The sequence below is a fragment of the Drosophila suzukii genome, chromosome 3, assembly GCF_043229965.1.
Source record: "Drosophila suzukii chromosome 3, CBGP_Dsuzu_IsoJpt1.0, whole genome shotgun sequence".
Classification (NCBI taxonomy): domain Eukaryota; kingdom Metazoa; phylum Arthropoda; class Insecta; order Diptera; family Drosophilidae; genus Drosophila; species Drosophila suzukii.
Window position 1 is genome coordinate 74,116,068 of NC_092082.1, and position 14,593 is coordinate 74,130,660.

General features: G+C 37.6%; 1 protein-coding gene across 8 annotated transcripts in view; it reads left to right on the forward strand.

The window, feature by feature from the left end:
- Positions 1-542: 542 nt before the first annotated feature.
- Positions 543-14,593, forward strand: part of how (protein held out wings) — a 39,033-nt gene continuing 24,982 nt past the window's right edge. For 5 of the 8 annotated variants that reach the window (XM_036817023.3, XM_036817024.3, XM_065867011.2 and 2 more), the window contains exons 1-2: positions 544-702; positions 1,308-1,812. In XM_036817023.3, coding sequence (XP_036672918.1) covers positions 1,473-1,812 — 340 coding nt within the window. In that variant the 5' untranslated portion in view covers positions 544-702; positions 1,308-1,472. Of the gene's footprint in view, positions 703-1,307; positions 1,813-14,593 lie in introns of all 8 variants that reach the window. The other 3 variants (XM_065867008.2, XM_065867010.2, XM_036817018.3) reach the window with 1 other exon arrangement.

The following is a 14,593-nucleotide window of genomic DNA, read 5'->3' on the forward strand; positions in this document are numbered from 1 at the left end:
GTCATTTATCTACTTGAATATTCACGTTTTAGGACAAAATATGTGAAATAAGTTAACCAGCTGCGCAACTCTTTTTGTACGGGGTGGCAACGCTGCAAGTGATCTCGCACGGTGGCGAGAGAGCTAAGCCACAACGAGAGTGACGTCACAAAGTATGAAAAGTTGGTTGTTTGTATGGAAAACTGTATGAAATTATTTATTTTTTAAGTTATAGGTGATTGAAAATAATAAAAATACTTTGATAGGCCATATTAAATTTATTCCGATTTTTTAAGAAACAATTTATTTAAAGTATTTAATAATATCAAAGATTTATGAGTATTTAGTAGTCGTTCATGGCTTAGTCATAGCACTTAAAATTATAAATCGCTTTTATATTATTAACAGAGAAATAAAATGTGCAAATTTAACTAATTTAAAGTCTTTATTAATTTATTTATTACATTTTATCAAATCAAAGTGAACTTTGTGACGTCACGCGGCGAGAGAGCAGAGAGGAGAGTGCGCGCCAAAAACACCACCCAGCGATCGCACAGCCATGATCTCACACTTACAACGTTTTGTGCTCTTCGCTTCGCATTCAGTTTCTTTTTCTCTTTCGAATCGTTCAGTTCAAATTCGGTTCGCAATTTCCTCGAATAAAACCAATATACCCAATATACACATATATCAAATAAACAAAGAGAAGGAATCCTCAGAGAAGTGTGTTTCAAAAACCAAAGAACTTTCGAAACCGAACGAAACGAAGAATAAAATCCAAAAGCCCTTCAGCGGCAGCAACAACAAATACATAATCAGCAACTGTGCATATTTCTGCGAATTTTTCAGCGTTTCGAGTTCGTTTCGGTGGGATTGTCCACTCGCTGAATATCCAGCCAAAGGAACTTATCCTTTTCTGGCCCAAAGCCACTGGAAATAAGAACAATAATTTGCATATAACAAATATTTAAATATATATAGTTAATTTTTTGTTGTATTTGCTGTTGCAGCAGCCAAATGATCGAGAGAGAGCGAGAGAGAGGCAGCTATTTTGACATTCTGCTTTCATTCATCTCCGTCCGTCGCCCATACAGTTTTACTGTTCATTGTCCGTGTGTGAGTGAGAGATCGTCGAGGAATTTTCTGTCTTCGCTTTCGACTTGCTGTGCTCTCGCTCTCTCTCCGTTACGTTGATCTCTCTCCCTCGCGCTGCGCCGTTGTTGTTGCTGCAGATCGTAAAAAATACTTTTGGGCGGAGTTGTTTTCATTTCGTTTTCCGTTTTGAATATCTCGCGTACGAAACTTAATGAATTTCCCAACTCCCACAGTAACGTGTTAAAGATAGCAAAACGTAAGAAGTGTGCAATAAGTAAAGAAAGCAGAGACCCAAGCTCAAGGAAAGTTGAAAGTTGTAAACCAGAATCTCGTCGAGAACAAAAACAAAAGTCCCCACCAAAAAAAAGAAAAACCACACACACACACACGCCAGCAAAATGAGTGTCTGTGAGAGCAAAGCCGTTGTGCAACAGCAACTGCAGCAGCACTTGCAGCAACAGGCCGCAGCAGTTGTTGCGGTGGCGCAGCAGCAGCAGGCCCAGGCCCAAGCTCAGGCCCAGGCCCAGGCTCAGGCTCAGGCCCAGGCTCAGGCGCAGGCGCAGCAGCAGCAGGCGCCGCAGGTGGTGGTCCCCATGACCCCGCAGCATCTGACCCCGCAGCAGCAGCAGCAGAGCACACAGAGCATCGCCGACTATCTGGCCCAGTTGCTCAAGGACCGCAAGCAGCTGGCCGCCTTCCCCAATGTCTTCACCCACGTCGAACGGCTGCTGGACGAAGGTAAGAAGTCGTCTCGGTCCAGGGGAATCCCCCATATCCTCGTATTTCATCATTTCTATAAGTGACTGCATCAATGGGAGATCTAAAATCTAGGGAGAAACCCATTAAAACATCCAATTCTACATTACTATTGACTAGAGATGTCATGATTTTAATTAGGGAAGATTATGGGTAATTTAAAGAGAAATCACCAAGTTCTCAGGAATTACCGGAAATGCCTTAATGGCGTTTTAATCAATAAGATATCTAAGGGAATACAACATAAATAAATCTATTTGATAGCTAAATTTGTAAAATTGTTTTGGGTAATTCATAATACATGTTAAAAATAATGTGATTTTTTTAAAGATCTTTTCCGACTACATTTGTGGTTTTTTCTTGTGACTTGCATTTCACCATTTCTTTAAATAAACATGTAAGGAATTTTTTAAAAAAGGAGATAATCAATTTCATTTCAAGTTCGTCCTTGCATTAAACTTTATATTCAAAAATATTGATTTCTTAAAAATACTAAATTTTTTAATACAAAACTCCTCAGTTCTGAAAAATACTAGATGTTTTCTGACGAAAATCGGGCGTCTTATATGCATTTTTTTATTTCCAAGAAAATCTGAAAAATACAATTAACGAATGCAAAAATTCCCTATGGGTATTGCTTTTATTATTAAAAAATAAATGGTAAAGCAATTCCCTGAATCTGGCAAGATTTATTATAAACATGTATTACACAGATTGCAGTTATTTAGAACAGCACATATCCCTAGTGAAAATCGAAAAGAATCTATGACTGAAGACGGTTAATTTTAGGTGGTGATTTCATCTTCATTTGAGAGCTCATGCCATGTAACACTCCTAGGGGTTTTTTGGATTTTTAACCAAGTGATCACTGTAGTTCGATCGGTTTTGGGGCATGGATCTCGGCGTGTCTGGTTGGTCTCCTCGGCGTCTCCTTTTCGGCCTCTTCTCCATCGCGGGCTCTGAGTTCATTCCACCTTACAAACCCAAACGAGATGTTTGTTATTTTTAGTTACTTCCTTTTTGTGCGCCTCTTCGCGAGCGCACACTACTTGCACTCTCTCTTCGCGCTCTCTCCTTTTGTGTTTTTGGCCCCACACTTGACTGCCCTGTGCAGCCTTTGTTGTTCTTATTATGAATTCTTTGTTGACTCGGCCATTCGTACACAAAAAAGAGGGGAGACGGAGATTTTGAGAGAGGGTGATGGAGATCCAAAACCCCAGGGGGGAACCCCCACAAAGAATCATAATTTAATATGATATCTTATGATATGATGTGTATTATTGGAATTTTGGAATATTACAACGTTTTATTTCGATATTTGTAATCATTTCAATTTCTTCTTAAAAGAAATTGTAATGCCCATTCAACTTGGTTTTTTCAAATTAGTTCCGATCTGTTTTTTCCTGTGCACCCAAAGTGTAGCAAACTTACCGAAAGATGCATGAATTACCGCCACTGCCCACGCCCCGGTTCAAAAACCAAAAAATCAAAGAAAAATAAAAGAAAACCAAGCAAACACAAACACTCTTAAAGACAAACCAACAAAAGTCAACTTTCGGGGCGGGAAAGGGGCGGGGGCGTGGCACTACCTGGTCGCATCTTGTGTCTTGTATATCGTGTATCGCAGCTCTCATTTCTGTATTTGCCCAACATCTGTTGCCCATATGCAGGCCGGTCACGAGGGTGTGTGTGTCGCCTCGTAATGACAAAATTATGTTGCACAGATACACAGATTCAGATATTTGTGGTGCGGTATTTGCGGATTGCTAGGTACCGCTAGATTGCCAGGGTATGTACGGGATTTAGTTGCAAAAATTCCTGGTTGAGACCTGGAAACTTAAAACTCTTTATCAAGCCCAATTTATAAGATCATACTATATACGTATACCAAGTTCTTGTGTTTATATCAGTCAAATATTCATATTAATTGGAACATAATAAATGAAATTAAATTAAATATTTTTATTTGTCAGTCAGTGTTTATTAAACCTTAACTTTTCTTGGCTCCTTTGGCTTTTTTGGTTTGTCATGGAAATAATAAAATATACAAAAGTCTCTATAATTTTAGTTAAGGTGGGTTACTAATCTATAAGAAATGGGAATTTAATCTACTTTAATTTATCACTAGTAATCTAGTCATTGCAAATAATCTTAATAATAAGATGCAAAATCTTGATCTCCTCTTCATTAAGAAAATATCCAAGAACTCTTTGACCTTATCTAGACCGATCAGATTATTGATTACCAGGTATCGTATAGTCGGAAAACTCGCCCAAAAGGTATTTATTCTTGTTTTGGTTACGTTTCTGGCATAGCTGCAAACTAGTTTGCCTGTCTACAAATTGTATTTGCTAAAAGCAAAGCGTTGACAATTTGTAAAACTCGTTCCACCAGACTCAAAAAAACCGAGGAAGAGAAAAATACAAAATAAACCGAAGCCAGAGATTTCGAAGCCACCTCGTTGGCTTATCAGCTTAGTGGGAGGGTGTCGGACTGGATTTTGGGATTTCGAATTTGGGACCTGGGAACCCGGAGCGACCGCTGTCCACTATAGTGTATCTATATATAGTATAGTACGAGTATATCCCAATGCTGCTAGCGAACCGCTAACGGCTTTCAACTTTTCAACTTGCTAGAAGTTTTTGTGTTTTTTCTCATTTTGCAACTTTCTCTTTTCAATTGCTGTCGTCGCTGGGTTGTGTTTTTGTTTTCGTTAGCTTGACATGCGGGTCGAATCCAAACTCAACACTCACATGCGGTGGTTTGGGCAACCCAAAAAGAGTTTGTGCTTTACCCTTTTTCCCAGAGGGTACAATATTTATTATCCGTATTGTTTCGACTTGAGTTTTATGTGCCATTTCTTTCATTTTAATGTATGAATTATTCATGTTTTAATTCAAGCTCACAAATAGTGATAAGAGTTGCAGAATAAATCAAGTTAAATAATTTCAAAAATATGTATATTTTTATTATGATGTACTACCTATTGGATTACAATCAAAAAATTGCCCAGAATTTGTTTAATTTATGAGCAATCAGAATCAAATTGTCAATTTAATTTTCATTTTTGAATGCTCTCCCAATGTATTTGAATATTTCCGAGAATATACAAGCAAATTGCTGACTTTTAATGTGTTTGTTACTAAACAGAAAAAAAGTTAAGTAGCTTAAAATATTTTTAAAATATACCTGCATATACCTTGTGTCTGTCGGAGACATTGCGAGAGATCTAATTAGGTTCCTGCCTCACCTCAAGCAACACCGACATCAGCAATAGCCGCTTTTTGAGGTTGCGGTTGCTGTTTTTACTTGAGTTTTATTTGCTATACTTTTTTGTTTTATTATTGCGGGTGTGCAGCAATGTTTGCTTCGGGTTTTGGGCTTGGGGTTCTGGTCGCAATCATCCGTTGGCTACCTGTTGGGCGCTCGCCCGTTCACTTGAAATGCACAGCCTGCGATTACATTTGAATAGCTGTCTGTGTGGAAATATCTATGTATTTACTGTGCGTTTCGCAGCTGTAATTCAGTGCAAGCAAGGCGAAGATTAAGCTTAAATTTAATAGAAAATCCGGCATTTTTATTTCAGTATTTAATATGTTTGGTATACATTTTGCTAAAAGCTATTTGCTTCAAATTCGTTTGCGATGCATAAAAATGTTTGCTAATGCAAAATTTGCATTTCAGTCTAGATTTAATTGTTTCCTGAAAAATATAAAAAGGCGTTGCATAAACATTTTTGCTACTTCCAAATTTGCATTTTATTGTGGATGTGTAGATTTAAATCAATTCTAAAATGCAAAGAATTTAAAAGATGTACAATAAATTCCTGTTATAGGTAGTAAATTCGTACATTTAATAAGGCTTGCCTTGAAGTTTTAAATGTTTATTCCAAATTTATCTAAAACAAACATGATTTAATAGATCATAAGATACACTTTGACCCTTAAATAATGCTTCTTATTTGTTGTTTGCTCTTTGAACTGGAATCAATCGTTTTTCTATACTCACGAAACACACTGTAAATTTATATGTGTTTGTACATACTATTCCTTCTGTTTATTTGCCGCCTTTTTTATCGTCTTCATTCGTTCGACGCTTTTGGCACTGCTGACATAAATTTTTGTTGTTATTTTGACGAGTGTGTTGTTTGCTTTTTGAATCTGACTCACGCCCCAAACCGAAAACAAAAAGAAGAATGAGTTTTGGCCGCCAGCAAAAGGCAGGCACTCGCATTGTATCTGTTAGATATGTATGAGGCTATAGCTTTATGACACACGCCGCTGGAGCACGTTTCTTCGCCCGAATCTGTATCTGTATCTCGGCCGTATCTGTATCTGCTGCTGCTTGCTGCTCGGCTCTCCGCTATTCATAGTCGTCGCATTTTGCACAGTTGAAGTGTGCCTAGACTGTGTGAATTGAGAAAAAAAAAAAACAATAAAAAAAAGACTTCGCTACGTCAAGAGGCTCTCCGATCTCGGATCTCGTATTACCCGGCGACCAAGCATAACTGCACGTACTATAATCGCACTCGGAGATATCATTTTGGTCTCGCAGATATCACATCTTCCGCATGACGTTTGTTTACCTGGGCAGAGGACGGCAAACAGTCATCAAATAAAGCCCTCTTGACATGATAAATTCCTAGTTTTTGTTTTCAAATTCGGTGGGGCTTGTGCCCACACCTGGGCGTTATAATTATAGAAATTGTGCTCGCTGTTACTGCAGCCCAAGGTGTATCAGATATATATATCTGTCAGATACGCATCCAAGTTTGTATCTTGTGCATCGAGAAACCTGCGAGATAAAAGCCAAAAAAGAGCAGACCAAAATCAAATTACGTACACCCGCAACGTAAATGTTTATATGGCCGATATATGTATCTATATATATGTATATATATCTATACGTATATAAGCAAAGTAGCGTGTATATATAGTTTGCCGAATGTGTTTCTCGGCATTTCTCGGATACAGAAATTTTTCTCTTTCACTCCCGTCCGACATTTTTCATGAAAATTTGAAATGTGTTTCATTTCATCTAATTTTAGATTATTGGAAAATGGTTTTTCGCCTGCCACCATAGCTGTTGGAATTTCGTTTCATTGGATTTTCACCGTTTTAGGGCGTTGTTTTCTTCTGACCAGAATTTTTGTTTTTTTAACTTTGGAAGGCCCGCCGAATGGTAGGGTCATTAAAATCGGAAATTGAAGTGCCTCGTTGACACTAATGTGACTTCTGGTCTTTTGGATCCGAGTTGAATGCAAACACAGCGGGGCTGAAAGACAAACAATGATTGGAAATAAGTTGGCCCATCCTCGCTTTAAAAAAGATACATTTGTTTCGTTCGATTGATCAGCCAGCGTTACGATCGATTTGTTTTTTCTAGCAGATGCGAAGCAAACATAAAAAACAGTTTCTTTTAATTTTATTAGGTTGTTTTTAATTTTATAGTCAATAAATTTAACAAACTTTATAATGAAGCTCTTCAAAGAAAAGTCTTTAAAAATGTTTGATGTTTCTAATAAACCATTTTAATAAAACTCTTCAAAGAAAAGTCTTAAGAAAATGTTTGATCTTTACTTATTCTAATAAACCATTTTCAAAGTGGTTAAAGGCGATCTCTCATTGTTTTTTTCTGTGTATCACAAATAGCAGCTAGCTGCCATGAGCATTTTAATTTAGTATTTTCATAGGCACGGCTTTCGGGTTTGGGTTCCAGGTTCCCTAACTGACGTGCTCATAAATTTGTTGACAATTGTTATGCGGAACGCGTAACCCTCCACGTTTCCCCCTTCCCCTTCCCCATCTCCTACCCTTACCACCCGCACAAAAAGCAATCGATCCCATACGATTTCATACGATCCTATCCAATCCAATCCAAACCGATTCGATTCGATTCGAGCCCCTGCCCATACACGTCTCATTGCGTTTTCAAATTCAATTAAAATCTTTTGTCATGACCATCGATCGTTGGGTGCTTTGTTTTGATTTGTGATTGGCTGTCGACCGAAAATGCACCGATGCGTTTGCACGGAAGTTGACCATGGCTCAAAAAGCGAATGAAGCCATCGAGCAAAACAGTTAGTAGATGGGCATCAAAAGGGCATTGATCGTGGGCCCAATGGGGCGAAAGTTACTGTAGGTTTTCGATGCGGTTCATCGAATTTGGCATGGAAAGTGCCTGGGAGTGGACAGATTTGATGATGGGTCGCAATACTATTATCTAATGATTGCATTGAATGTATGCCTTGGAACATTAAACACTTTTTTTTAAACAGATTTTAAGGGCTTAACTTATTGGCCACTTGTTGCGGCCACTTTAATTGAAATCGTTTCAATTTCTAGCCGTAATACCCATGTATCTTCATATAACAGCTGCACAAAACACACACTCAGCCTTCAATTAGCGTTTTCCTTGAAAATCGTCTATGTTTATGTGTACATATGTACATCTTTTTTTTCCATACTTTGCACCATTTCAATTTTCAAGCTAGCTCTCCCACACACACACTCAAACCCGGAGATTACGTCATTTGGCAAGTTATTTGATAGCCAGGCTGCATCAAATGTTTGTTGTTGTTATTGTGGCAGAACGAATTATTTTTGACAAAAATAGCCAACTCAAAAATATAATGGGGAAACAAAGAAAGCGCGTAATTAAAATATTTTTCACATGCTCGAGTTTCTTACCCACACACAGCACACACAACACATGGATATTTCAGCATGGCGCCCCATTCCAGAGCCACTCCCCCATTCGCTGCACTTAAAAAAAATTTAGAATCACTTTAAAAATTAATTAAAAATGTATTAAGTACATATAAGTATGGGTGATAATACAGCAATTAAATTTAATAATTAAATTTTAAATACCTTAATTAGGGTAATTATGACAGAAATGTTAATGACCTTATTATTATAATTGAAGCTAAAAATATATAAATCCGAGTCAATACGATTTAAAAGATTTTGTCTGAAGATGTTTTCGAGAGGATACCCATAATTATTGAATGATAAATTTGAGTCATTTAATTTTTTTTTCGGTGTACCACCCTCCCTCCCCCGAGATGAGGCACGCGACTACCAGCAGCGGCAGCCATGTGGCATTAGACAATTGCTTTAATATGCCACCAGGCAGGCAGCCGACGAGCTGTACAAATTGAACAATTTGATAACAAACGCAGGCGGGCAGGGAAAAAAAACCAAAACCGAAAGAGGGAGCCCCGAAGGGGAGGCACACTTGAGTCAGAGATACAAAGAGGCAACATTGTGGATGTTGGTGCCTTTGAAGTTGCCTTTTGGCTTTCAGTGCCATATGGTCGCCTGTATCTGCGATTCTCAACCCGAACTTGCAAATCCTCGACTTATATGGGCATCCATCCGATGAGGATGGCGATGGATGCCACTTGAAATGGCCGCAAGTGAATCATTTTTATTGTACCAATGTGCATTTGCCATTCGATTTATATCGGTAATCAATTTAATTTTTCAATTGCTTTCGAAAATCCCCCCAGCCATTAACTCTGTTTGGCGTGTGAAATGCGGGCAGCCGAGCAAATTTCCACCCCGAAACAAAAGGGAAAATATTTCCTGGGATGCCAGCTAACCCTACATTGTTTGAGTAATTTGAAAATAGTTCTAGTTTCTTTGCTAGGCAAACTTTTGTTGTGTCTGACTGGGTGAATAAATTGCTAATAGTGTGCATTTAATTTTCGTTCCTTTAAATTATTAGAGATTATAATTTATGACTGATTTCTGAGCGGACAAAATAGTTTTACACCCACGAAGACAGCACCAACAAGCTCTCAATCTTAATATAGTGCAAATAAAACGTATAAGTGGGGAATTAAGATAATGAGGCATTCACTTGACAACCACACAAGAAAATAATTAAGACAAAAGTCAAATTGTCAACAGACTGGGCGACAGATGCCTTTCCCCACATTTGGGTCTTTTGGGGCGTGTGCTCTGCTATTCAAAACTATGACAAAACATTAAAAAGAAATCATCCCAGCACACAACTGAACACGAACAATGACCCAAAAAATGCGTCATAGGTGGGAAAACAAAACGAACTTAGAGCCAAAAAAACTACGACAACGTGCAAACATAGACAACAAAAAACCAAAAAAAGCAGCTACGGATACAGATTGAGATAAAGATACTCTGGCTGAATAGTTGTAGCTGTTGCCTATCTCTCGATTTATTCACAGCCATGAGCAGCATCATTGATTCGAGACAATTAACAGCAGCGGAAGGCAACAAAAAATGAAGAACATAAAAACATAAAAACAGGGAAAGAGAAAATAGTAAGCATTAGATCAAGATACAAATACCGTTGAGCATGCAAATTGGGTTCCACGCCTCAAGTACTTCTGGAAAGTATCCGCTAGTTAGCTAAATAGTTGATTTCCTTTAAGGGTACTAGGAATTTGACTAAAAAAATTCAAAATAAAATCAATGCCCTCTAAAATGTATTTCCCTTAATATTATATCATAATAAAATATCGATCTACTTACTCTTCGTTTTTAAAATTCTTTTAGTTATAATATTAGAAAAAGTATACAATATTTCAAATACACTTTTTAAGTTACTTTAGTTTTAAAATAAAAGAAGAGTATTCAAACGCCAAAAGAAAACATTTTTAAACATTTTTTGCTGCTGAAAAGTAGCTGTAACACTCGTAGCTCAAGTGTCCTCAATCTATGTATCTTTGTATCTCCATTTCGTTACCTTTTTTTTAACGCTTTGAGTGCAATTGGGAAATGCTAGAAGATACGCGTGTTTGCTTTTTGCAGCATGAATGAATCTTGTGAGCCAGAGTCATTCCGTCGTTGTCACGTCCTCTGTTGTGTTAACCTGTCGGATGTATCTGTATCTGTAGCTGCGTGTAGTTGTATCTGTGCATTTTGTATCTGATGGCATTTTTGTTGTTTCGTTTTGGGCTCTTGGCAGCCGTTTCAATTTTGCTATTTTTTTGCCAAACGCACTGGGCTAAAACTTGCCAAATGTTCTTATCCAAAAGTTTTGAGTGAAAGGTTTTGAAATATCAAAGAAACTGTTTTTAAAATGGATTAATTAAGTGCCTTATTTCTGCTTTTACCATCAGCTGTTGATATCCAAAGTGCGGGGGAGGAAATGTCGCTGCATTTGCTTTCAATTTTTTGTTGTTTTATATTTCTTAGTTTTTTTTTATATTGGTTTTTGACTTTGCGTGTCTTTTCCTTGGCTCATTGATTTTCATTTTTGGCAGTTTCTTTGGCTTTGGTTTTTTGATATGCCATAAATGTTTAATGTCGTGCTGAGTTAGCCAGCCACGTTTTGTTTGTAGCTGCGTATTTGGGTTAAAAGCCATTTTATATGGACGCCCAAGCGCTGCTCATGTCAATCATGTGGCTGCTGTGGGCGTATGAATTAATTGCCTGGCTCCTCAATGAAGTCACTTTTTAGTTATTCAAGGAACTCTCAGGCGATTGAGGAGGAGAGCCGCAGTGACTGAACTCAAAAAAATTGTATCCGAGCAATTCAAATTAAAGGGTTGTATTTCATGCAGTTATGTAAATTGACGAGTTTCCTTATTGGGCAGACTTGAAATGATTAAATGCGGGCTCGGAATTATAAGCAAAATGAGTGCATTTTTGTGTATAATAAAATACTTTGAATGGTTAATGCAATTAATTTATTATAATAAGTTGTTGTATAAAAATAATCACTGGGGAGTATAAATGGGAGAAGCTTAGGTTTTATATGCCATTTCATTTAAATATATTCCTATATTTATTTTTTTAGCATGGTAACTCTGTAGTGGGTTGTTCATTAATTTATTCATGACACTTTCTATAAGCACTTATGGCCCTGAAATCTTCGCCCAAGCTTCACTTTCAAATACCCAACTGCCCACACTGCCAACATCTTCTCAGTACTCCTCATATTTTTTTTCTGGCCAAGGACGACTTGTAGCTTATCAACAGCATGACAACAGCTGAATGTCATTGCTATAGGCACTGTGTCTAAATATATATGTATATGCATAAACGACTTTAGGCTAAGATCGAGTGCACTTGCATTTTCTTAGCTTTACGTAGGCTTTTCCGGTTTTCCACGCATTTTTCGTAGCCCACAGATAAATATTTTGTCACACAAAGCGACACTTGAGGCGGAGACAGGCGAACGAGTGAGAAAATAAATATGTATAAATTGAAAGAAAATAAAAGGGAGGAGAGCCCGCAGACGCCAGACTAAAAATAAACAAGAAACGTGGGCGAAATGGCCAGAAAGAACAGGGAAAGGAAAAGCAAAGGTGTTAAGAACAAGTTGCACACTCGGCCCAAATCAAAATACAAATCCAAATCCCAGAGGCTAAACTACTACCCACCTTCATCAAACATGTGCGTATGCGTACTTAAAAGACATTTATTATTATAATAAATCCCATTCAAGGCAAGACGACGACGACAACGAAAAAGAAAAGGCGGCAGCTTTGGCTTTTGTTTCAAAACGAGTTGTTGGCCACACTTCAATGTTGGTCAAGCACATTACGCTATATACCCACAATTACGTGTTGGTGGCTATTGAGTAAATAATATATCATTACTTTTTTGTTTTTAGGTAGGTGGTGATCAAGTGGTGTTGCCAGAGAAAGAGGTTTTTTTTTTACCTTGATGCCTTTGTCACACGATATAATAAATATGATAAGTCAAGACTTACCATCGCTTGTACTCGATCTATTAAATTTAGGCAGCATCAAAGGCTTTCGGTTAATTATGGGTGAGGAGAAAAAATATTATAAACATGACATAAGCAGCCATAAGTTGCCCGATCCTAAAACGGCAGCAACTGCAACTTTCTCTAAACGCCATAAGCTACAAATAATTTTCCAATAGCGCAAAGTTTATGGGCCAACCGAAAGCAAACATTTTCAAGTTTTTTTTCAATTAAAAGAAAAAATTATACTCAATTTCCGCCAGAATGCAAGCTGTGAGTTTTCAAAACAAAAATGTATATATATATTTTTAAAAATGTACATCGCATAATTCCATACATATACTTTTTGTAATAAAAACACGCCAAGGGATAACGAGAATTTGATGGAACACAGGCGTTTTTATTTTTCTTTGTGAAAATATTCCGTGTTTACACAGGTTCCTAAAACTGACCGAACAAAATTGTTGTGTATTTTATATAAGGAAAATTAATCAAGCCAAGACCCAATGCAATGGCGCAAAACTCAAACAAAACGAAGGCAATTTGTTGTAAAATCATAATACAAGAGGTCGTGAACTCTGTGGTGGTGGCCATCAGAATCATCTTCCTCTGGCTTGTGTTCCCCACACGTAGTCCGGAAAAGTCATTCGGCTACTCCAGAAATAAACAAGCCAGAGGCGATGGCAGCTCGCGAAGAGTGGCAACCGTTTGGGAGTGTGGGGCATCCTATAAATATGCTTAGAAATAGAATAATGGCCCCGAATCGAGAAAATAACAAAAGTAGAATGTGGCTAGAAGAGTTTTTCCCGTTGATTGAGGCTTTCAAGTTCCTGAATTCAACCGATGAATGCCGCCATCCTCAAGGGTTCTAATCTTTTTATGATCGAATGAAATGTTTACGAAATGAAAGGGCGTTTAAGAGGTATAGTGAGCAATGACATAAAGATGTTTTCAACATTTTTTAAATTCAAAACTAGTTTAAACCTTCTAGAGAAATACCTAGACCTAAAAACAAAGATAAGTGAATGTAAACTTTTCCAAGTTGTTTTTAAGTTGTACCATAAATCCATCTCTCACTTCATGTTTGTACTAGTTCGTAAATTCATTTCCCATCAACGCCATTGCATTGTATTAATCTTATCTAATCTGTAATATATTTTTTCCGTTTCTTTACAGGTGAGTTTCCTTATCTGCCGCATACAGTAGCGCCTCCGACAAGAACAAAATGCCGTCGGCTGGCAGTGTAGAAGTAAATCCACTAACCTGATTGGTTGAGTACACATATCGCCTATTAGCTATACTAGATATTGTTAGCTTTTAATTGGTTTAAGCAGCCATTGCAACCGGGCAACAACGAGTGGGGAGCAAAGGGTGGCCCCAGGCCCATCATCATATCATTGTTGGTTGAGCTGAGTTTTATGAGCCCCGGGGCCATAAAATCAGCAACAGTTAATTGCTTTATAAAAATGGGCGCGTGTGTCGTCGACGACTACCGTTTCATTAGCTTTTTTTTTGTGACTAACCGGCAAATGAGTAAATTGTCATTCATCTCTCGCTGCCCCCACTGAGCTATGAAATTTATGCACTAAAGGTTTCAGTTTAATTCAGATTCTTTTCTCATCTTTTTTTTTTTTTGCCCGTCAATAGAATTCTGCGGTATTGAACTCAACCCTAAACTGTCGTCCGTAGGAAGCCGCTCTTAATTAATTTTTTGGGTTTATTTCTTTGGCACAGGGTCAGGGTGTGGCTTCCTGCTTTGACTCAAATTTTAGCGACGCCCTCGTAGCGGGCATTCATAATTTGGTCAGCTATTTTTGCAACGAAAAGGAAACGAAAAAATCTTGTGAAATAGGAAAAAATAAGCTTTAAAAGGTGGTTAGTATAAAAAAAGTAAGGTGTAACTTTTCAAATTTAAAATGCATTTTTAAAAATGTATTGCAAACCAGCTTAAGAAATAATTGGGTTCCAGTTAGTCCTATTTTCAGTATCCGTTTAGGGACTTCATTTCTACTTTTCCTCTGGCATTTACTTTGTGGCAATTTACGCATTGATTGCATAT